Source organism: Teleopsis dalmanni, chromosome 1 (assembly GCF_002237135.1).
Source record: "Teleopsis dalmanni isolate 2A chromosome 1, ASM223713v2, whole genome shotgun sequence".
Classification (NCBI taxonomy): Eukaryota; Metazoa; Arthropoda; class Insecta; order Diptera; family Diopsidae; genus Teleopsis; species Teleopsis dalmanni.
The window spans coordinates 196,394,814-196,420,433 of NC_051846.1; the positions used below are offsets into that span (position 1 = coordinate 196,394,814).

Genomic DNA, 25,620 nt, shown 5'->3' on the forward strand with positions numbered 1-25,620 from the left:
CACCGTGATATGAATTCTCGTAATGATCGCCTACATGCTCTGATGAATGTGACGCATAATCAAAGTGGTGTTCAGTAGGTGCGGAAGATTCGTCACCATGATAATCAGAAGGAAAATGTTGTTCTTGCAAATGATCTCCAACCGAGCCAAGAGATTCATAATGATTGTCAAGGCTTGTGGCTGCACCTTCGCTAAAATCATGTCCTTCAGTCTCGATTTGACTGTGTTGTAGTTCACTTATTGCCTCGCCACCACTCAAATGTCCTGCATAATTGCCTAACAGTCCAGCACCATATGAACCTGAGCCGATATGACTGGCATAGGTCGTTGAAGTGAAAATAAGGAAACTATTTACTACGACTAAAACCGCTACAGTTGTCACGTTTTTCTTCAAAGCGCACATTTTGGATTTGCGTAAATTAATTTGTTAACCGTTTTGGTGAAATAGTGTACGTCTACTAATTTTAGTTGATCATTTGCCACTTGTTTATATATGAGGCTACTCTAATGTACAGTTGGCTTACGTTAGCATTGTTGCAACGACTTTCTGCGCCAAAAATTCAGATGGTTTAAATTGATTTTTTGTTTTTATTTTGGCGTAGCGAATATGATTGCAACTTGCTATTCATGTTACGGCTTCTTAGCTAGACGGTGACTTTATTGTTTTATTATAAAACAATAATTGAATGAAACAAATGTGTTTACAACATATTTTGAAAAAACTTTATTAGAGTTTCTGGCACGATCAACTTATTTATTTCTTAATATAATAGGAAAGTTGTTAGCCTACAATATGTTAAATCATCAAGCAACAATCCCAATAAAATATTTTCCGAATCTATATTTATATATATAATAATGTGCGTGGCTCAGAAAACTTTTAAATAGGGTATTTAAAATTAAAATATTATATCTTAACAATTTCGAAACAATCTCTTTTAAGATGTTCTCTAAAATTGTCAACTGTTCTAAATTAACATAATTTTTTGATCCTTAAATTGAAAACACTGATGGCATTTATCACAATAAATATTATTATGAGTTATTTGAAGAAAACATATTCGAGAATGATGTCAGAAGCAACAGAAGAAGAGGAAGGTCAAGAAAACGATGGAAATATAGTGCCCAGAATGATCTAAATGAGATGAATATAGGGAAGTGGAAAGAGAAAACAATAGACAGAGAAGAATGGAAGGTTATTGTTAGAGAGGCCTACACGGAATCTTACGCCAAGGATGATGATTAAAAGAAAACAGTATATCTCAACTGTTCCAAATTAACATAATTTTTTGATCCTTAAATTGAAAGCACTGATTACAATAAATATTATTATGAATTGAAGCAACAGAAGAAGAGAAAGGCCAAGAGAACGATGGAAAGACAGTGTCTAGAATGATCTAGATCTAGATGAGATTAATTTAGAGAACTGTTTAAACACAAGTCATCACGGGATTATTGACCGATTCACCTAACGAAATTAAGAATTCAATTCAGCTAAGACTGCAGATACTGTAGAAAAGAGAGAGAAACTGCATACCATATGCTTTGGGAGTGCCCGGCACTGATGCACAAGCGGAAGAAACACCTAGGAGGGTGTTTCATGGATCATAAGAAATTCAAGATAAGGAAAGATAGGCTCTATACTGTCTTTCATCAAAGATATCGGACTTGGAGAAACATTCTAATTCGACTTAGTGGCACAATAGGTTTTTTAGGTCGCAGTGCACTACCACAAGTAGGCTATGCTTAAGTACTCTATATGCAGCCTATGTCATCATACTACTTCGTTCTATTACTTTCGTTTATTGATCGTTTTCCATTCGAATTATTTGTTCTGCAGTTAAAGTATTCTATATAAGAAGATACAATGATGTAGCTTTGTATATGAGATTAGGTTTTGTTGTTACTTTATGCCCAATAAATTTAAAATAATAGATAATAGCATAATTCAACAATTTTACATTTGATTTGTTGATGGAGAACTCATGTAATCGGATTACATTTATTTTTTGGCATAATTGTTACTTCTAGAGCACCTAGATTTGATTGTTGTAAGTTGCCTATAATGAGCAACTTGTCCCTCTATGTTGTATACCCATATAGTTTAGTTCTTTAGGAATTAGTGATTATTATTAAAAATTATTCATGTATTATTTAAACAATATGTATATGTAATGATAACATTTTCATATAGGTTATATATTTTCCTTTATAACTAAGTGTTTTGATAAAAGTTTTCTCTTCGCCACGCTACCCTAATACTCCAGTGAAACAAATATTTGCTCTCCACATAATTTTCTTTGTAACCTCTCCTATTAAGGAGTCTTGTATATCGGTGGTTATTATGTAAATCGATTTTTTTCCAAATACATTTGTGTCTGAACATTAACATACATTTGAATCTCCTTATTTCTTGGAAGTGATATGTGGACAGTAAAAAAATGATTTTTTTTTCAAATCAGGATTTTGATCACATAACTAAAAACTTTTGAAAAAATAAATTTAGCAAAGTTTTACATAAACTTTTCCTGTCTTGTTCTTCACACATTTTTAGTTTTTTTTTAGCAAATAAAACTTTTACGGAACGCATTTAAATACGGAAGATGTTTTAATTATGAACAAATGTAACAGAGTGCAGACATGTTCATAGTGAACATTTGTATATTTAAAGTAAGTCTTAAAGACTTAAGAAAGCTCCTACTAATAATGGTGAGAGAAAATTAACTCATTCAATATTTTAATCCAACACATTAATTAATTAAGGCGTTCGACTTAACTTCTACTTTTTTTTTATTCTTTATCAACAGAATTTCATACTTATTATATTATATTCAAGCTCCATCCCTGGTTTAATTCATTACCTAGGACTTTCTTACAACTACTACAAATTGTGAACTGCCAATGAAGCTTGTTTAAGTTGCATAACCCCTACCGTATTTTGTGTATCAATATTTTCTAAAACATTTCTTCTGCTGAAGCATCACGCCCGGTTTATTTCATTACCTAGAATTTTCTTCCATCCATTATAGATTGTGAATTGGCCAATTAGAAACTGGTTTTAGCTGTAGGTATAACGTCTATCATCGAATGCGTATTAATATTTTCCAAGGCAGTAAAATGTTTATAATCCAAAAATCCGATTGCTGCTGCCGATCGCACGTTTTTTCATACTACTTATGTGCTTAAACTTTGGCAAAAAAGTTTGTTAAGTTTATAATTTGGGAGGTGAATATTTTTTTGGTCATTTCCCAAAATTTTCGATTCTTATTATTGGTTTTTACAGAATGCAAAATTCTATAGAATGTATTAAAATATATTGCATATATATTGAAATATTTTAAAGATTAAACATTGTTATCATAAGATAGATTTATACCACTGGCAGTTCATCTTATATAAAACAGGCACACTGGCGCTATGAGAAGTAGATACTTTACGATAATTGTATTTTTACAAAAATAGGAATTGTGTAAAATCTGTATTATCACTTTTTGCATAAAATTGAATGTAGGGATGTGGAGGATATGTGATTTCAACAGCATGGCGCGAAATCATTGTCTAAGGTAAGAAAATAGCCTACCTAAAAATGAACTACTCTAAATGATTATTCCAAATGATTAATCGAAAGGAAGCGCGGTATTGGTAGGAAACAATTTTCATACGTCAATGGACCCAAATACATTATTTATAATTGTGTTTATTAAAAGCTAATTAAACAATATAGTGTTATGTTATATGATCACCAATATTCGAAATCGAATTAAGAAATAAAGAAGAAGAAAATTTAAGACTTAATAGCAAGGTTCATAAATTAATAACCATGTAGTATGTATACATAGATCTATTGTATATATAATAGATGTCCAAGTTTAGAAAGTTTCTTCAGTCAACGCTCATCTTACTAACACATTGTACGGTTATATGGTTTATTTTGGTCATGAAAGAATTTTATGATTACATTCCCTCTTTGTTAAAACGTATTTGTTTTTCGATTTATAGTATAGTAATTGATGATAGATTATTTATTTATTTATAAACTGCTTGCGATATAAGTAGGTACAAATCAAATTAGGAAAGTCTTAATGTATTAATGTATTCATTTCTATTTATATGTATATATTATATGTATAACGTGTAGAGTGCATTTATAGTTTATATTGAATGCATGACTGCTAAATACGTCGACTGTTCATAAATGGGTAAATATTTTTACACAGATTTTGTTTAACACTCTTTACTTGTTTTTAATTGTTTTAGCTGTAAATTTATTTGTAAACATATGCAATCGGTGGCACAATTATTGAATGAAGGGGCGTTTAAACTATAACTTTTGCTAATTGTGTAATAAATAAATTTATTGAAAGAAATTATACTGAATGTGCAATAAAAAAAATTTCTTACGCATAATAAATTTTTGTAATTACTTGCATGAGTAAGTAAGAAACGTAATAGTCTCGAATTATGTGAGGCACTGGTCTACATACATAAGTATAAAGAATTGCATCAAGTAAATTTGGTTAATAAATAATTAAAGTAAATGCTAAGTTGGTATAAAGAAAGGCAGGGGAATCTGTAATCAATGCAGGAACTTCTGAAATAAGTGCATATGGTATCTGAGCTGAGCTAAGCTTGCGTTTTACACATGATAAAATTTAGTTTCATAGCGTCGTAATTAAGACTGGCGGCTTATACCTATGTAAGCTAAGGCTTTGTTAAAATTTATTTTATTTTTAGTTTCTTAAACAAATTTGCGGTTTCTGTATGATTTAGCACCCACTGTTATAAAAAAATTACTCACCTGAAGCTATTAAATTGTTGCAAACATAATTGCAATAGCTTTTGACGCTACTTCTCGGTGTTTATACATTGTGACCGAAAAGTTTTCGGAGGTTCTCATTTAAAATTCGCGCGCTGTATATTTTTCGATATTTTAAGTTTATGTAGTTTGGCAGCACTTTCCTTAATTACTATGCCAAAAATGAGCGCGATCTGTCAGACAGTTCGTTTACGGCAGCTGTTGAAACCAGTTCACCTCAGTAGTGCGTTGCGAAAAAAACAATGGAAAAAAATATTGAACAAAGAGTTTGCATCAAATTTTGTGTTTCGAACGAAATTTCGTGTGCAGAATCGTTGCGAATGCTACAAAAGGCTTATGGGGAATCAGTTTTATCGAAAACTCAAGTTTATGAGTGGTACAAAGCCTTTCAGGACGGTCGTACGACCGTCGAAGACATGCCGCGTTCTGGACGACCTTCGACCTCTACCACCGACGAAAACATTGAAAAGGCAAAGGAAATCGTGTTCCAAAATCCTCATGTGAGTGTTAGAGAGATAGCACGAGAGCTAGGCATCGGTCGTGAGAGCTATCCGCCGTAAATGGCCAATTGTGGAAGGATAATTCATGGATTTTTCATGACGATAATGCTCCCTCGCACCGAGCCAACATTATCAACGATTTTAAGGCCAAACATTCAATAAATACCATCGAACAGCCACCGTATTCACCTGATCTTGCACCGTGTGACTTTTTCCTGTTTCCCAAACTCAAATTACCACTCAGAGGAACGCGTTTTGAATCCATAGAAGACGTAAAACAGAATTCGCAGAGGGAACTCAAAGCCATACCGGAAAGCGCCTATAAAAAATGTTTTGATGATTGGAAGAAACGTTGGCATTTGTGTATCGCTTCTAATGGAGCATATTTTGAAGGAGATAAAATAAATATTGATGAAGATTAAGAATTTTGCGTTTTATTTAAAATTTCCGGAAGCTTTTCGGTCACAATGTATTACTGCAAATATATTGATACCTGTAGCGTTTATATTTATTGTTATTTCAAATTTATTTTTAATAAATGTTTTACACTAAAATTATGAATAACCACAGGTCTGCAAAAAATGGGTCAATAAGGAAATATTTTAGTTTTAAAATTATATACAATCAAAACCAAAGAGTTTATAACGAGATTTGTAAAACAAATATAAACACTTTAAACTGGATATACACAAATTAATTGATTTAAGCTATAAGAAAGATTGTAAATACAAGAATAGTTATTTTTGGAACGTCTTACTTTCAGTGAAAAAAATTGAGACAATTATAATATCAATGGTTTGAAATTATTAATAAAAATTTAGAAGTCAATCAGTGAGTTAGTAAGTGGGAAACCAGTAAAAACGTCAATAAGTAAGTAAGGAAATGTGTGATTAAGTAAGTAAGTAAGTAAATAAGTAAGTATGTAAGTAAGTAAATAAATAAGTAAATAAGTAAGTAAATAAGTAAGTCGGTAAGTAAGTTAGTAAGTAAGTAAGTAAGTAAACATGTAATTAAGTAAGTAAGTAAGTAAGTAAATAGTGAGTAAGTAAATAAGTAAGTAAGTAAGTAAGTAAATCAGTAAGTAAGTATTATTGTTATTACTTAAGTAAGTATATATCACTAGAAAAAAGTTATGTCGTCCTGCGATTGAATCTAAATTCCGGACCATCACTTTTTGACCATCACTACCTCATTTAATGAGGTAGATGTCAGAAATGGGACACCTACCTGGTAAGCGAAAATGGTAAAGCTTGAGTAGTTAACCGTGGTCCAATTAAAGAGGCAGCTTGAGAAGCTGGAGGCGAACGGTATGAATGCACAAGATAAAGAATTCGCTGAAGAGACAACTGTAGCGATTGAAGCTAAATAATAGGAAAATGATGGAGTTCATGAAGATGATGATCACGAAATAGGACCAGAATTCTAGTGAGTTTAAGCAGCAGATGGTGCAAAAATTGAAGCAGATTTCCAGTGAGCTTAAGTAACAAATGGGTCAGAAGTACTCGCTACAAATGAAACAGTATTGTAATGAATTTAAGCAGTACTGTAGTGAGCTTAAGGAGTGTTGTAGTGAGATCAAAGAACTAGTTCGAGATATGGCTGAAGGAAAGGAGGAGTATCAGAAACTTGTCGGTAAGACAATAGAAGCTCAGGGAAAGAAAATTGTGAGTTTGCGTTTGACAAAACTAAGAGCAATAAATCGGTTATATAAAACTTGAATCGACTATTTAATTACTTAGCGGAATCCAGCGATCACAAGCGATCACGTCTACGTCCACGAGAACTGTTTTAAAAAATTTATTATTCGTACTTGACTTACTATTTTATCGCTTTTTCTATGATGATATATGTTAAAATAATGAGACTTGTTTGTGTTTTAATAACAATTTAAATAATTCTGATACAAATCATGAAATCTATATTTATCTTTGAAGAAATTCAAATTGTCTCACTACGAAGCTCTATGAGAAAAAACTTTTCATTCAAATGGATGAGGTTCCCGCCATATCAATATTGCTAATTAGTTTAAGTAGACTAGGTGCAATTTCAATAAAATAAAAACAAAAAAAAAAAAATTCAAATGGAATATTTAGAAAATAAAATTTATGTTATTATCATATTAATTTGTATCTGATTATTATCAGCAAATTATCGTAAATTCAGTTTAGGTAAATGACTAGTTTTATCTAATGCCCTTTACGACGTGCAAATATTTAATTGCAATATAATTACAATATAGGAGTACAGATTAAACTTATTTGAAAAATCATATTAAACCAATAAAAAGTTTAATATCGTCAATCTATTTTTTGTTTTTTTATAAATACAAATATCGTTAGATTATTTAGTTAAGTATAAAAATTGTGCATATTGCTTGTTATAACATTTGTACAAAAAAAAATATAGTTTTTAGAATCTACACAGAATATACCATATATAGGTTTTATTTGGATAGTTTCATACACAAACTCATATTATATGTAAGGGAGGTTTTGAAAACTTATTTTAAGTTTATATAAAGAATATTGAATTGAAAAAATCCATTATAACTAGTGAAAATGGTCTGAAATATTTTAGTAGGTCTCGAACCCTAAAATCGCCCTTGTAGATGCCACTTGTTCCATATGTCTTCATATGGAAGTTCATTTGCTTATCTTACAGCTTATATATTTGATTTGGAGAGATTATGGGCTTGCAGAAAATTTCACTTTTCTGGATGGATAAAAATGACATAGGTAGGTATATTGCTTGGTCTCTACTGATAGCAAAAGTTTTACTAAAGATCAGTAAATCTTATCTAGATCTTCAGGTATCTATGTTATAGTTAATATTTACAGTGATATTTAAAACTCCTTTAATTGTTTCATATAATTTTGTTATTTGCTTATCATTATAATAAGAATTTCATTGATATTTTCGGATTTTCATTTTAGTACCAGTATTTTTTTACAAAACTGAATAGATTAGTAAATATAAAATTCAAAGAGTATCTAGAATGCGGTATAGCGTATATAAGCTTCGTTTTAGCTAAACCAAATTTTTCTTCTACTAATGTTAAGGTTTTCTTATTATAATGTAATATAATTGTTAAATTACTTTTGAATTTTTTATTCTACTTAATATCTATATAAAATGAGTACTGTATCAAAAGCACCATAAAGTCTAAAGTAATATTCTAATAGATACACATTGGATAACTACACCGATAATAATAATATGAAACATTTTAATATACTGTTTTTCTTTTCAATGATTAGTTTTTGTCTTGCCACAGTGGATGCGACTAATGCAATACAAAATTATAGTTTTTCAATTGGAGACAATATTTCAGAAGGCGATATGCTTATATTAGATTTACTATGTAAGTTTTTAAATAAAATGTTTATTTCAAAAATAATTGTTTTTTTCTTAAAAAGGTTTATGTCATCGTAACGAACCGAACAAAATAATACCAAATATAAAAAAAACAAATGTTACTCTTTGGACTGCTACTCAAAATTACGTTTATTCACTATTGGGCATAGGCAATATAATTTCATGTACCGGATTTGATAGTTCTAAACCGGTAGTTATATTGTTGGATGGGTGGAAATCAAATGATAATTTTAGTTTTGCTGAAAAGAGTTTAATAAAGGCATTCAGATGTCGAGTTGATGTAAATTTTTTGGTTAGTACTTGTTGAATACTATTTAATCTAATTAAAATTCACATTAAATTTGTATATTTGTTTAGATCATAGAAAACAGTTATTTTTCTCAAATCGATTATACATGGTTAGCATTAAATGTCGAAAAATATGGAGAAGATGTAGCATACGGTTTGGAAATACTTTCTAAGCTTGTGCCGTTAGAAAATATTCAATTATTGGGATTTAGTTTAGGTGCTCATATAGCAGGGGCAACGGCACGCGCTTTTACTCGACTCACTGGAAAGAAATTGAAGACAATACATGGTTTAGACCCTGCAAATCCATGCTTCTATAATAGACCATTTAGAGGTTTACGTCAAGGGGATGCTGATTTTGTAAATATTATTCATACAAATCCTGGTTATTATGGTGTATTTGAGCCTGTTGGGGACAGCGATTTTTATCCTGATGGTTTGCAGTCTCTAAAAACTGGTTGCACAAATAATAAGTGCTCTCATTTGCGAGCTGTAGAATATTTTGCAGAATCTGTTTATTTTGGAAGTGAACGAAATTTTTTAGGTAAACGTTGTGCAACACCAAATGGCTTGGAGTGTACAAAAGATGAAGTCCCAATGGGTTTTAAAGCACCATCGAATGTTATTGGTATTTTTTATTTGGAAGTTAATGGAGAAAAACCGTATGGAAAGAACGCAACAAAGCATTCCTAAACTTTCTAGCATTCTAAAAACTTTGTGATATATAAATTCTCTGTAAATATTTTATGTAATTATATAGAAATGATTAAGTTAATTTAGAAGCTAAAACTGCCAGAGTTTTATACATTTAAATACTTTAAAAAATATAAATATATTACTTTTAATTTGAAATATTTTGTTGTGTCAACAAATAATGAATGTTTGTAGTTGGCAGATATATTGAACAATGCTTTAAAATCTTTGTTTTGAAAAAACATTCCCGGACTCGTATATAATATTTTTCTAAAATAATAATATGAATGATCATCAACTAATACAGATTTTAATTTTTACTTTAATTTAATTTTTTTTATGTCAATTATTTTCTTTTCAAGCCAAAAAGTGCTACAATACATCATGCTTTCGAATTGTTAAATGTAAAATATGTAAATATGCTCCATAAATGGTAGCCTATAAATGTAATACATTTTTTATCCACTATATTGTATTGGTAAACAATAAGATGCAAGATTTATAAAAAGAATATGGTGTAATTTATAGTACCGAGTATATTCTGTATTATTTTATTCTTTATTCGATTATTCGATTATAAATTCGATTTTATTATCATCAATTCGTGTAATTATCCTTATACAATAAAATTTCAATAAATGTTCATTTGAATGGTGACTTCTCGTTTGGTGAAGCTACAAAAAATAAAGTGGGCTAACACCTAGTGAAGAGAGATCTTTACACAAGTATGTATGTAAAGGAAATGCACTTATAGTTTAAGTGCTAGATTTCATAATGTGTTAAATATGAAACACATATACGCTTTTCGGACTATAATATGTTCTTATATTGTTGAATGGTTCATATAACATATACTTCATTCATATGGTATTAGTTTTATATGTACAAAATTTCATAAAAGGTAATGGCAGCGCGAACTCACTTAGTTGGCTTGTATTAGAACAAGACACATCGGGATTGTATTTAAATCCCACAAGGTCTGATATGAATACGCTTTAAAAATCTTTAGAAAATATTTGATAACTTTATTTTAAAAAGAGAACTTGAAGCACTGCAATATTTACATAAGGGCTTAATTATATCTTATATCGCTAATAGTATGTTTCCACTGGATTCGTGAGACTAGTTAACTTACTTGAGATTGTTTGAATTACTTGAATCTCAAGTAAGTTAACTAGTTTAAAGAAGCCAGTGAAAACGTACTATAAGCATCAGTAGGTCAATGCGTGGTTTATAGATTAACGAGTTAGATTAACCCAACATAACTTAACATCTTTTTCAAATATCATTTCTCCTTAATGATGAGGTGACAGATATCATTGTTATTGGATAGAATGTGAACGATAAACTTCTTCATGTGAAGAAGAATTTTACAATTCAGATTAATTTTTAAGTTCCATTTCTTTATTTATGCGTTGGCTCTAACTTTTGGTATGTGTAGAGTCTTTAAATTAAAACATTTGTTCTGTGAAAAGCTAATAATGATTGGTGGGGCATCTTCGATTATAAGAGATACAATAATACTTGTACAATATTCTTTCCTCGGAAGTGAAATTTGATTTTAATATTATACTTGTAAAAAGTAGAAGATGCAATTTTTTAACAAAGTGTAATATTGTTTATTCAAATTTTTCCAATATATTACATTAATTTGTTATACCAGCTTAATTTTTTTATTAATAGTAGTAAATCTAAAATCGATTAGCATGACATTTGAAATACTTGACCGATATAATTCACAGCAAAAACTGCATAATGATTATTCAGGTGAATGACTATTCGCTAAATATTGTTCAAAGGTTGTTATATTTTTTATTATAATTATTACATTGTATGTATACGGCTTAATAAGCCATAATATTTTAATTAAAAAAATATGATTTATGCCACAATTTTTTATCTTTTATAAGATGTATGAATCATATTATTTTTTATTTATTTGAATAATATTAACTGAGAATAAGAAATGCTAACGAAAAAATATTTGTTTATGTTATACAAGTTTTTAAAAATTTATCCATTTATTTTAAATTGATAAATTGCTTATTAATATCATTATAATAAATAAAGGTCTGAGTTTGTTTGGTTGATAATACGTATGTATACAGCTATTTATTATTAACTTTTATGTAAAATTTTCTAGTTTCTTTTTTGATTTGATGATTGTGATTTAACTAACAGAGAAAAAATTAATTATTTAATTAAAACATATAATTATAAGTTAAGTTTAAAATAATTAAAATTAATTTAATAGTTATATTCTCTGAATTCAATAATTGTAATTTCAATATTTTAATGTCTCTTACTTAATTAAATTAAAAATAAAAACTGAGAATTGTAGAGTTGATAAACTGGAAAGGCGCAAAGAATCAAATCTACTAATTAAATTCATAAATATGTTTCTTACATATTAGTTAAGTACATACAACAATAATTATTATTATTATTATGATATATTTTATAAATAACAATCATAATTCAAGAACTTAATCTATTCACATAAGCTTTCCAGACACCCCTATTACGCGCTAATGCTCTAAGCATGCTGAATGATTTGTTAGTTTCGCTGTTTATCGATCTTCTCCAACATAAAATAATTTTTTAATTTAATTGAAGTCATATATAATATAATTTGAATTATATATTTAAATAAATCAAAATAATAGCATAAAAAATATAAATTTGATTTTAACGACAGTATGACCGTAGTGACTATTTTAGTTAATTGAGAGTGATGTATTTAAGAGAGAGGTTTCGAAAAGATATTTACGAATAATTAAATATAAGAAATTAATAATTTCAAGACCACTGATAATGAGTATTAACTTAATACTATTAAGCAATAACTTAAATAGTTTTATGGTCAGCCAAAAATTCAATTAATTAAAATAATATAAAAAGAATTTTTGTTGTTGTAGTTTACTACTTTACGAAACCTTTCTACAAAAAATATATTTAAAATAGAAATTCGATTTGATAATAGTTCAAATTAAAAATATTCTAGCTAGAGTTGTATTATTTATTAAAATCTACACGATTGAAATGAATCAAGAACATGTTTATAACTAACTAATTCGAACAGTCATGAAAAAAAGGAACACACAACTGATTTTATAATTTGTGTAATTTCACGAAAACATTTTATCAATGATTTATTAATGAAAAGTTTTAAACTTTATAACAAATAATTCCTACTTCATAATTTTTCATTAGATATTTTAAATGAAAATGTTTTTCATGTCTGCAGAACAAAACTTAGCCGACATTTAAATAAAAGTGATGCGAATTTAACAAAATGTTTTGAATAGACATTAAAATTTATTTCATAATGTTTGATAGATATTTAAAATCAAAAAATTTTTTCTTTAATATAAAATTTACTAACAAAGTTTAGTAAATATAATTAACTAAAAATTAATTAAAAAATTAAAAGTTTTTTGAGCTTAATACTTAATATAAAAACTTCTTCATTTTTTTAACTTTTTCGCAGCGTGGTGGCAAGCCTATTATTTTTGTGTTAGCATTACTTGTTCTATTTTAATATTGCTTAATTTATAATTCTCATTAGGTTTCTGAATTTTCAAAAATATATTTATACCAAAAGATTGAACTGAATATAATAATGTAATAATTATCTCTTTATTATTTGTCTTGTTGGAACCCTTTGATTAGCATTGAGTGTTCCGATAAATTTATAAATTCAGTTTAAAGTATTTGTTGTCGAGGTTTAGTGAATGCAACACAAAGAAATTTAGGTTGAATTTTGATAATGTGGTTATAATAAAACATACGACAGATTATTGAGCAAGAATTTTTTTTTAATATCAAACAAATAAAATTCGAGTGTAGCGTCATATGATACTATATAATATATAAAAAGTATTAGATTCCACGAATGCATACATTCTACGTGGCGGATCAAAATTTGAATTGTTAAGTGCACTAAGTTATTCTGCAGCGAATCTCTATTTAGCTTAAAGTAAGAAGTATTCCTATATGTGCAGTAGAAATATCACATATAATGGCACTTACTATAAAGGCCAACAGGACTTATCAACCTTTTCTTAAAGTGATATAATTGGTTTACCATACATATATTCATACTCAAGTGTGACCTTTTATTACACTGTATACACCGCGGATCCATCGAGGACAATGTTGAGATACATTCTTTAACTGCGAAAGATGACATGGAGAAAGAACATAAATTAAAACTAATTCAATTCTGTTGCAAGGACGTAGAGTATATGAATATGTAACTCGTAAGCCATCAATTCATAAAGCTTGTTTGTTTGTGTTTTTATTAGCCAAATTCGGTTTAAATAAATAATTAATTTTCCATTTTCAAGACCATTAATGATGGGTATTTGGCAATACTCGAAACAGCTGTATGGTCATAATATAAAATGAATATTTGTTGTTGTAGTTCACTACTGTTCAAGAAAAAAACCTCTTTATAAATAATTAACTAAATTAGATTAAAATGTACTTATTAAATATATATTATAATTATTTATGGTATATAACACATTATTTATTAAATAAAATATATTTATTATATTTAACTTATAGCTTTTCATATGTCACATAGTTAATAGTGATAGTTGTAAATAGCTTTAAGATTTAAATACTTATTATCTCTGTAAGAGAGATAATTCGAATATGTAATAATAATTTACTACAGGTAAATATTAAATATATGTATGTATATGAAAGCCGAACAAAATAAGTTGAGAAACAAATTTCTTGAACAGATTTTATAAAAGCACGTATTGACTTTTTATAATTAGTAATTATTTGCTCATATTGGAATTTCAAGTAGATACAATCAATTTATATTTTTTTATTAAAACATATATATATATATGTATATATAAAAATTAGTTTTATATAAATTTAGTTACAGTTGTTTTGCAGTACTGTAAGTGCTCATCATTTTAGTCTTCTACATTAGGTTTTCTGTATGTTACAGCAGATTTCTTATTTGTTTATTGAAATATATTATTTAGACAGTTGTTTATATAGTTTTGAATGACTTTGTCGACATTGAGATTGTAGCGATTCTTCAATGTAATTTTTGGTATTCAATAAGTTTCAGAAATTTTGTGTTAAACTTTCTGTATTATTTATATTTTTGACAGTAATAATTAGTTTGCCAGACTTCTACACAATATGTATTTGCAAATAGGATCGAATATTTTTATGAAGTTCAATATTATATAAATGGATATTTTAATTATATGGTATTTTTAATCACTAGTCTTAGCATCAATAAATTATTTTATTAATGTTTGTGATTTCACGTGTTTCAATAAGAAGGATTATATTGGACCACTAATATATTAATTGTAACTACGTTTATTTATTTGACTTTAAAACTTTACTTTACTTGACTTTGTTTGGTCAATTAATTTATCCACTGTCTCACCTCTAGAGTATTATTTTTTTTTTGCGGCGTGTCGAAGGGGAATATCTACGCACTGATCATGATCTGGCGCCCCGAAAACTGAGTGCGCGATTCGAACAGACTAAATCCCATCCCCTCTCATTCGTAGAGATATTTTCCTACCACTGGATCTATGTTAGTATTACTTCGAGGTTAATATTACTGTAAGTCATTTAAGAGTTTCATCGGTGTGACCTGCGTTCAGGCCTCGCTGTTACTTCAGGTGACTAGCCTTGCATTTCGTCTTACTGCATCTCTAGAGTATAGAACTTATTTATAAAATTATTTTGTAGAGAAAACTTACCTAAATGACTTATTAATGAACTTGTAATTAAGATATGATTTATAATTGTGTAAAAAATATTAAATCATTAGGTAATAAAAATATATACAGGGTGTTACTCGACAAAGTAACATAAATGCGGGAGGTTACTTTTTGGTTCAAGAAACGATAAGATGTGGTATGAACCGAAATACAATCTGTTAAAAGAGTATTCTAGTATACTAGCATTCGGCTGTATAATTTTGTATATAGACAATATATTATATTTTACTGAAATATATTAAATATTCTTTCTATTGACTTTGAATTAATGACTATATTATATAATTGATAGTTATTTCAAAAAATCTAACTTATCTTAAAAAATTTTATATTCATCACGTACTGTGTTCTTGTTACTTGTTATGTTTAAGTAAAAATTGTTGTAAATTTAATAAAGACACAGACGAATGGTCCTATATGGCATCGAAGAAAGATTTTTAAATATTTTATTTCAAGAAAAAATTTTTTTTTCCAATAATTAGTTTATTTAACTTAACACTGAAAAAAACCCAGAAACGCAAATCTAACTAAAATGTGTTTCAAACTTGTATTAACAACTTATTAATAATTGCTAAAATAATTAATAATATAATGCAAAGACTTTTTTAGCTGCATTGCGTATCAGTCAGTAGAAAGAATAGGTAGTATATTCATATTCTAAGTAAAGAGAACACTATGAGAGTTCCGAATATAAAAAAGTTTTTTTTACTATTGGTAATGAGCTACTTAAGTGTGAATTCGCTTCAATTTTCTCTAGAAAAAACCTTGTTGTCGGTAAAGGATATAGGCAAGGCAGCAGCTAAAAATATCAAAAATTTATTGCCCACACCAAAAGATATAATTGAAGAGAGTAAAAAGCTACTTATTAGGTATCCTCTTGAATTTGTAAGCAATACTATTAATGAAATTTGTAAGTAAAAAATCAATAAACATTAATTAGACTTTATAATTTTATGCTGTTATAACTTAGGTATTGCCGCACTTTTCTCAGAAACAATTGTTCCAAAATTCACTCCTGACATAAATCTTCTTCAGTTTCAATTGTGCACCGCATGTAATAAGTATAATTACCCTCTTTTAAATGCGGAAGATATGTGTAGGAGTCCAGAGTTTGATTCTAAGAAAAAGGTTGTCATATTTGCAACCGGCTGGGCCACTAAAGTTAATGATAGCAAGGCAATCAATGCACTGGCTAAGGCTTACAACTGTCGAGGCGATGTGAATTTTGTGGTATGTTTAACAAAATGAAATTATTTACAATTTGTTTAAGTTTTTTTAATGTAAATATAGTTATACTTTAAATGATGTTCTGAAATATAATCATTACTCTTAAATAATTACACGATAATTGCTTCCTGGTATATCAGAACAACACATCTTCACAGAGATGTGAATGTTGTAATACATAAAAAATATATAAGCAAAAAAGCACTAACACTCTGAGTTAAAGTAAACAACCACTTCAAGTCAATACTAAATTAGTTAAAGATTCGTCTAAACCCAACAGCCGATAAAATATATGGAAACTTACATAAGCACTATAATCAACTCCCATCCTCAGTGAAACAGTAGTGGGTACCAGCTCCCAACGGAGTGGCGCACTGCGATCATGATTGATTTTTTGTGCTGTAACAGACCCTAACCGAACAAAAGACAGAACTCTCCTAATATCAGAACGGGAGAGTAGTTCTCGACGCAGTGACCTTTCAGTGAGACACTAATAAAATGACTGAAAAAATTGAGTAGAATAGGTGCTTAACATATTAATACCAACTTTAACTTTAATGAATTGTGAAAGACAAAAACATGTCTTAAAATTATTTAACTAGTATTTAGTATTTCAATTATAAGCAAATTGTTTTAAATTATTTCATTCAAAAGTGTTGAGTTGTTGTTTACAAATATACTCGAGACGAAAGTAATACATTTCAACGGCAATTAAATTAACTGATAACGTTCAAGAGATTTTTGTGAAACATTGTTTTTATTTATTATACATATGTACTAAATATCTGAATTTTTAAGTGTTTTTAGTATTTAAAAACACTCATTTTCGAATTATAAATATTTCAAAATAGGCTATAAAATCTTCGATTATTGGTCCCATTGTAATGGTGAATAGTTTTTATTTATACTTAAAACAGGCTTTCGATACGGCTAATTTTGTGGATACACTTTATACATGGTCAGCTTTAAACACTGATGAGATCGGTTTAAACTTGGCCAAAGGTTTGGTGAAGCTCTCTAATATTGTACCAGTGGAAAATATACATCTGATAGGTCATAGCTTAGGTGCACATATTGTAGGAGCAGCTGGTCGTTACTTTCAGCAACTTAGTGGAAAACAAATACCACGAATTACTGGTTTAGATCCAGCTAAACCTTGCTTTAATGAGGGTGCAAGTCTCTCTGGCCTAATGCGAGGTGATGCTGACTTTATAGATATCATACATAGCAGTCCTGGTATACTTGGTAAACGTGAACCAATGGGCGATATTGATTTTTATGCTGGTGGTTTGGATCCGTTACCAAAGGGTTGCCTATCTGTAATGTGTGGTCACGAACGTGCATGGAGATATTTTGCCGAAAGCGTTTATCCTGGTAATGAAGAAAATTTTATGGGTAAAAGGTGTACGTCGATGAAACGCTTACGTGGAGGTAAATGTCCAGGCGATAATGTCCCAATGGGATTTGCAGTTTCACACAATGCTAAAGGAAATTATTTTTTGGAAATCAATGATAAAGAGCCGTTTGGAAAAAATGGAGATAAAACTCATATGAATTTGCAAAGAGAGTGTGGATTATGTACAAATTAAACTATCTTTTAAAATTTTGTTTTGAATAAACAATATTATACTAAGTAATATTAGTATAAAAATTATATTGACAATGCTTCCTTTTCCAAGGAATTATATTTTCGCTTCCTTTTCCAAGGAATTACCTTCAAATTTTGATATATTTTGTTTCAAATCACGTTATGTACCTGCTGGAGTTTAAGTTTGAGTAAATAATTCCATATTATTTTACAATATAGATTTAATCCAAACAATATTTTAAAGTTTAAAAAGATTTAGATAGAAAAAATGTACATTACAAATTTGTAAACATTTCTTTAATTAATTAAAAGTTATAATAATCATATAATTAAGAAATTTGTATTTTCTTTGAGATGTTTTTTTATTTAATATTGAACTTTAAGTTGAAAAAATTGAAATTAACAAAATAATTAAATACTAATTAACTAATAATTAACAAAAATAATTAACTTACATGTTTTCTGAAATGAATTAGTTAAGTAGAATACAATGTTTGTAAACTCATTTATTTGGCTTGAAAACTTCACCTACCGTTGCCTCACCTATCTCTTAACAAATAATAATTTTTTATGAAGACCATAAGCTCAATAACTAATAAAGAATTTTTAATTAAAAACAAATTTACTGAGTAAAAATCAACAAATTTATAATTTCAAGAATATATCTTAAAAGTATAGGTATTTACCATAGCCTAGTGCAATCAACAAACAACCTAAGAAATCTTATGGGATTATTGACCGGTCACTGTAGTTTGAATAAACAACTATCGAAGTTAGGAATTCAATTCAGACTGCAAATACTGTAGAGAAGAGAGAAACTTCTTACCAAGCGCTTGAGGAATGCCCGGCACTGATGTACGAGCAGAAATAACACCTAAGAGGTTATTTCATGGATCCTAAGGATTCAAGACTAGGAAAGATAGGCTCTATAGTGTCTTTCATTAAAGAAACCGGACTTAGAGAAACACTCTAATCCGACTAAAGATCTATCCGATTAATAAATTTTTTAGGACGCAGTGTATGATCCCTTCCTTTTATAATAACGTAATAAGAACATATAAGTATTTAACAGTATACAACATTTTAGTCATTGTTACATTTCATTATGCTTTTTTGTAATTTCTGGAATTTACTGTATTATTACTTTATATTTACTTGTAATTACTCTAAAGAAGATTCAACACAATTAATTTTTGATATATAAATAGTTTTATTTCAATTCATTATTTAAATCTAAATGTATTAAAATTGAAAGTGTGCCTTTGTCGTTTGTTTAAGATATATATATATATGCATATATGTATATATAAATTGATGTAAAAATAATTAAATTTTTTGATTTAATCTAATAATGAACAACTAAATAATTGCTTAGCAGATATTGCCCACAAGCTTCCATAGCTGTAAATAGTTGGCATTGTACGTTTAGCATTACTTTTTGCCGGGCACTTTGTATCTTATATAAACTATAGTTAGAAAAAAATTCTAATTCTCAAATTTTTTTAAAATTTTAATCATTTCTAGATACGAACTACATATTTTACAGTTAATTTTTTTACTTCTGAATAACCTTGAAGAAAAATAATGACTATAATATATTATTAGGCACACAGATGAATTAAATGGACCTATATGGCCATATATCGATTAGAGATTTATATATTCCATTTTAAGATAGAAACAAATAATCATATTATTTTGCTAAATTTCTAAGAAAATCACAAAAGCGAATCTAACTGAAGTGTATTTCAAACTCATCAGAATTCAAGTGACAACTTGAATTTAATAAAATAATTTAAAACACAAGGCATATAATTTTGACTTCATTGTGCTTCAGACAGTTGAAGCAACCGGTAGTATTTTTACGTTGTAACAACCGAGAACAGTATGAGAGTTTCGAATATAATAGCGTTTTTCTTTTTGATAGTAGTGGGCTGTGTAAGCGTAAATTCGTTACAAGCGTCTTTTCGAAATGTCATATCGTCAGCGAAAGATATAGGCGTGGGTGTAGTTAAAGATGTCGCAAATATATTGCCCACCCCCAAAGGCATGTTCGAAGCAAGCAAGCAGTTAATAGCTGGATATCCTTTTGAATTTGTGAGCGGCGCTATCAATCAAATTTGTTAGTAGAAAATTAATAAATCTAAATAAAATTAGAATTTTAGAAATTTTATAATCCTCAAATTAGGTTCTGCGGCACTTTCTTCAGAAACAATCTCACCAAAAATTACTCCAAACATAAGCGTTATGCAGTTTCAGTTATGTACCGCTTGCAATAAGTATAATTACTCCCTTTTAAATGCAGAAGATATGTGGAAGAGTCCAGAGTTTGATTCTAAGAAAAAGGTTGTCATTTTTGCGACCGGTTGGACTACTACAATTAATGACAACAAAGCTATTGAAACAATGGCTAAAGCCTACAACTGTCGAGGCGATGTGAATTTTGTGGTATGTTCTATAATATGATAACATATGCAAAATTTGTTTTGATTGGTAATCAAAATTTTTATGTTCTTTGACAAGAAATCTATTTCGAATGAAAATGAGATGATGGTCTTGGTGTTTATTGATAGACTTAACATAGTTAAAATATGTGACTTCGTAATATGTGTTGTTTTTTTTTTTATTGTTTGCGCGAAATTTTAGTTATACTTTAAAGAAAGTTTTATAAAAATATTACGCTTGAAGTAATTACATTTTAATTAAATGTGAGAAAGAAAAACAAGTTTAAAATCATTTAACTAAAATGCATTTTTTTATCGTTGCCTGCCAACGAATTCGAAAGCGTTTCATTTTTATTTATAGATACAATCAAGACAAAAGCAATATTTTTTAAAGTATCTTACATTTTATGTCCGTACTATAATTAAATTATTTGATAACATAGCTTTCAGATATAGCATTTCGATATTATATAAACTACATACTAAAATTTTTAAGTAAATGCAATATTTGAAAATCATAGCTCTAAATTACTTATCCTTTAACATAATTTTATGCTTATCCAAGTGTACCTATGAAAGCTCGTTTACTAGCCTTTTTTAAATGTTGATTGGTTGTCATTTATACTTGAAACAGGCTCTCGATGCTGGCAGATTTGTGGATACACTTTATACATGGTCAGCTTTTAATACTGATGAGATCGGTTTAAACTTGGCCAAAGGTTTGGTGAAGCTCTCTAAAATTGTATCAGTGGAAAAAATACATCTGATGGGTCATAGCTTAGGTGCACATATTGTAGGAGCAGCTGGTCGTTACTTTCAGCAACTTAGTGGATCACTAATACCAAGGATTACTGGTTTAGATCCAGCGAAACCTTGCTTTAATGAAGGTGCAACTCTCTCTGGTCTATTGCGAGGCGATGCAGATTTTATAGATATCATACATAGCAATCCTGGCGTGCTTGGTAAACGTGATCCAATGGGCGATATTGACTTTTATCCTGGTGGCTTAGATCCTCTACCAACTGGTTGTGTATCTGTAGTATGTGCGCACGAACGTGCATGGAGATATTTTGCCGAAAGTGTTTATCCTGGCAGTGAAGCCAACTTTTTCGGTAAAAGGTGTACATCACTGACACGTTTACGTGAAGGCAAATGTCCAGGCTATGACGTTCCAATGGGATTTGCAGTTCCACGCAATGCTAAAGGAAATTACTTTTTAGAAGTTAATGGTGCAGAACCGTTTGGAAAAAATGGAGCTAAAGCTCTTATGAATTTGCAAAAAGAGTGTGGCTTATGTAAAACAGAAACAAAAAGGTTTGCAAAAGGGTTATTTGGATAATATTTCCTTAAGTGAATTATAATTCTAATATAACTTTCAAGATATATATTGTAATCAGAATCAGATTTGCAACATTTGAATTAGTAAATATGTTTTTTATTATTATTATTGTGATACATATATATTTGATGTCTATATTATAAAAATGATATTATATATTCTAATCGAATAAAATAATTAAATTTTCTAATAATTTTGAGCTTTTTTTTTAAAAAAAAAAAGAAAAAGAAATCGTTATCTCAATAATTAAATTATATTCTATTAAATGACTCAGTCTGTTTCACAATGCTATAAAATATAATATTTTAATACTTCGATATTTTTTACTTATTTATACGGAATGAATTAATATATTATATACAATTTGTATGCAAAGCGCGGTTTTAAGTATCTTTCTTATATCTGCGTAAACGTGAGAGAAAAAATAATTTTAATTTAAAGATTAAAGGAGATTGCAAAATGTTGTCATTTTGTATACATTTTGTAATTAAATAATGCAAAATAGTATATATAATTTAAAATTGTAATAAATCTATAATTTTAACTTGATAAAATTGTAATAATAATATCGAAAAATTTTTATGCAAAATAGCTTGGTTATGATTTTGTGATTTTAGTAAAACATAGTGGGTTTTCTTCAATTTTTTTCCGTAAATAAATAAATATTAAATATTTTGTATATATATATTAATAAGTTTAAGAACTGATTTTATTTTTAAATTTATTCTTTCATTTTAACATTGTTTCTAAGATACATGGGAATAGAATGCGACTTGATATTCTAGATTATGTTGATTTTTGAATATATGAATATGAACACTTTTATTTAAAAATAATGCCATAACCGATCACTAAACATTTGCTCTTAAGATGTACTGAACAAACAAGAATAGAACAAACGAACAAGATGTCTTTACATAAACACTTTCAATGTTAAAAATGTGTTTAAGTGAATAAATATATTATTCCGGTGAAGCATAAATAACTTCCAAAGTGGGCCTTGAAAATACGTTGTATTGTTATTAAGATTAAATAACTTGTACTGTCAGTAATAATATATTTATTTATTAAAACGTTTTTGCTCTTATTTACAAGCAATACTAATTTTTAATTTCATCACATTTTTAATGTTTTCCTTTCATTACTACTTTTATTATACATGTTTTATAAAATGCTATACACTATTACTAATTTCTACAATCATAGTTTTTAAAGCTTATTCTTAAATTCAAAGCTTTTTATTTTACTAAAATAAGATTATTGTATAATCATAACATAATAATAATTATACTTATAATGTTAATTATAAGTATATTATTATTTATATTTTTTTTTTAAATTTTATTGTTTTAAATTTTGTCGAGCTTTAGTTCGTGTTTTTCAATTTATTTTTTTATATAATATTTTGTATTATATAAAAAAACTTTAGATTAAATAAAAATATCACAGTCTAATATATTTTAGTAACAGATATTTCGGTCTACTTTATAGACCATGTTCAGTGTTATTACAATTATACAAATACAATTATATAAATTTTATTAAATTAAATTATATATATTACATTTTAGATAAACAAGTAGATTCTTTTCTTGGTTATTAAACTTAAAATATGTAGTTATTTATAACGTGCTATAGCTATGCAGTTATTGTGTACTTGAGTTTTATTATTAATAACATACTTTATTATTAATTTATACAATTTTAAGTATTTATTTATTTGTGAATTAACATTAAAATTAATTTTAATGTTAACTAAGAATAAGCAACTGAACTGCTGTGTCATTCGTCCTTATTTTAAATATATATTTAATACGTGGGAGTAACTATAATTCAAAATATATTTCAACATATTCTCTGTTATGATTGTGTTCGAATTTATACTCGATATATGTTATAGCCGATATAGGCTTCAGTTGCTAGAGCTATATCTATGCATGTTAGTATTTGTTTTATAAACTAAACTATCATTATTACTAAATAAATAATTAAAATTAAAAATATGTTACATCTATATTAAATCAGCTGTTATGTATTTTGGTTTGCACAGATATGGCAATGCTAGAACATTTACAGCTGTCAATAGAAAAACCAAACAATGTGAAAAAGCAAACAAAAACAAGTGCATTCAATATTTATTTTTAATTAGTAAACAAATAATTGTAGAGTGACGTCATTTGTTGAATAAATCATGTATAAAATTAATAATAAGAGAAAGATGAATTTGAAAATTAAGAAAATGCAGTGAAATGATCTAAAGCAGCAAATTATTTTAGTAGTGTGTAGATATTATACTCAAAAAGTTGTCCAATGTGTTTGTTTTGCATAAAAATTTTTGTATTGAGGTTAATTGCTTAGAAATATATTTCATATATTTTTGCAATAAGAAATAATAGAAGTTTATGTAAGTTAATATTTTTATTAATGTACGTTATCACAGCTTTTTTTAAATATATAATTAATAAAAATTCTAATATTCTTACTAATAATTCCTACTTTGAATGGCGTACTATCTAACTCAACTGTTTCATACAATTCATTTCCTTTGAAGCATCTTAAATGTGTGTTTTTCAAAATCTTGATGTAATTTAATTATACTAAAATTAAAACATAAAACAATTCTAAATTTTAACTCACACTTTTTTATAAGTATTTTTCTTATAATCGTGAAACCACCCGCCTTAATTCATGGCAAAATCTTGCATCACACAAACGACATACACACAAATATTGCTACTTCTGTGTGCGTTTAACTCTTAACTCTTTTTTTTTAATAGTCTTAAGGGGTGCGCCAACAACTTGCTGAGACATACATATGTGTGTAAGGTATGTCTTCTGTTGTACATATATATATAAACACGTAAGGCGAGAATTATATTATTTTTAAATTTAATTTTGGCATTTTCACTTTTTTTGTGTTTTGCTTTCGAAAATTGAACTTTGTCACGTTATGATTCAAATTCTACAATGCTTAACCTATCAGTTAAAAAAATATAAGAATTTTAGATGAAATCTTAAATATAGTTCAAAGTTCATTGATTTAATGATAGTGTATTTGGTGTTCAAGTCATGAACATCACTGCTACTATATTGTTATTAAAATTTTTGTAATTTTTAAAGCTTGAAAAAAACAATACAATATAATTAAATAATATATATGAAAATTTAGCAAATTTTTTTTCAAAAAAAAAAACAATTATTATTCAAGTAGTATTAAAACTTCCTTTATATTACAAATCAGTGCAGAACCTCAAATGACTAACTCAAAGTTAGAAAGTATTAAAACTTCCTTTATATTACAAATCAGTGCAGATCCTCAAATGATTAACTCAAAGTTAGACTTGAGGCGCAGTCAGATACTGCTTAAATTCTATTAGACCATATTTTTCCAAGTTTATGTTAAGTTAGACTTCTTCGAATATTACGTCACGACACGACTTAATTGGAACATTACATATTAAATATTTCTAGAACAGTATAATTTGATATACGCTACAAACGATAACAAGGAGAGACATTTAAATAATGAAATGGAATAAGATAATTTTTTTATCTTTCCTAAATTTACTAAAAGTTCTT

The 25,620-nt window shown here is 28.0% G+C and overlaps 3 protein-coding genes across 3 annotated transcripts; all 3 read left to right on the forward strand.

Annotated features, from left to right (window-relative positions):
- The first annotated feature begins 3,540 nt into the window (after window positions 1-3,540).
- Window positions 3,541-9,672, forward strand: LOC119667013 (vitellogenin-1-like). The gene is made up of 4 exons (XM_038076293.1): window positions 3,541-3,563; window positions 8,574-8,677; window positions 8,733-8,971; window positions 9,049-9,672. The coding sequence occupies exons 1-4, from the start codon at window positions 3,541-3,543 to the stop codon at window positions 9,670-9,672; spliced, it is 990 nt and encodes a 329-aa protein (XP_037932221.1).
- A 6,407-nt stretch (window positions 9,673-16,079) lies between these two features.
- On the forward strand, window positions 16,080-18,278 carry LOC119671111 (vitellogenin-1-like). The gene is made up of 3 exons (XM_038081625.1): window positions 16,080-16,353; window positions 16,414-16,673; window positions 17,588-18,278. Exons 1-3 carry the CDS (start codon window positions 16,119-16,121, stop codon window positions 18,257-18,259), a joined length of 1,167 nt encoding a protein of 388 aa, XP_037937553.1. The 5' UTR covers window positions 16,080-16,118; the 3' UTR covers window positions 18,260-18,278.
- A 1,818-nt stretch (window positions 18,279-20,096) lies between these two features.
- On the forward strand, window positions 20,097-22,163 carry LOC119671110 (vitellogenin-1-like). Its single transcript, XM_038081624.1, has 3 exons — window positions 20,097-20,380; window positions 20,447-20,706; window positions 21,337-22,163. Exons 1-3 carry the CDS (start codon window positions 20,146-20,148, stop codon window positions 22,039-22,041), a joined length of 1,200 nt encoding a protein of 399 aa, XP_037937552.1. The 5' UTR covers window positions 20,097-20,145; the 3' UTR covers window positions 22,042-22,163.
- The last annotated feature ends 3,457 nt before the right edge of the window (window positions 22,164-25,620 follow it).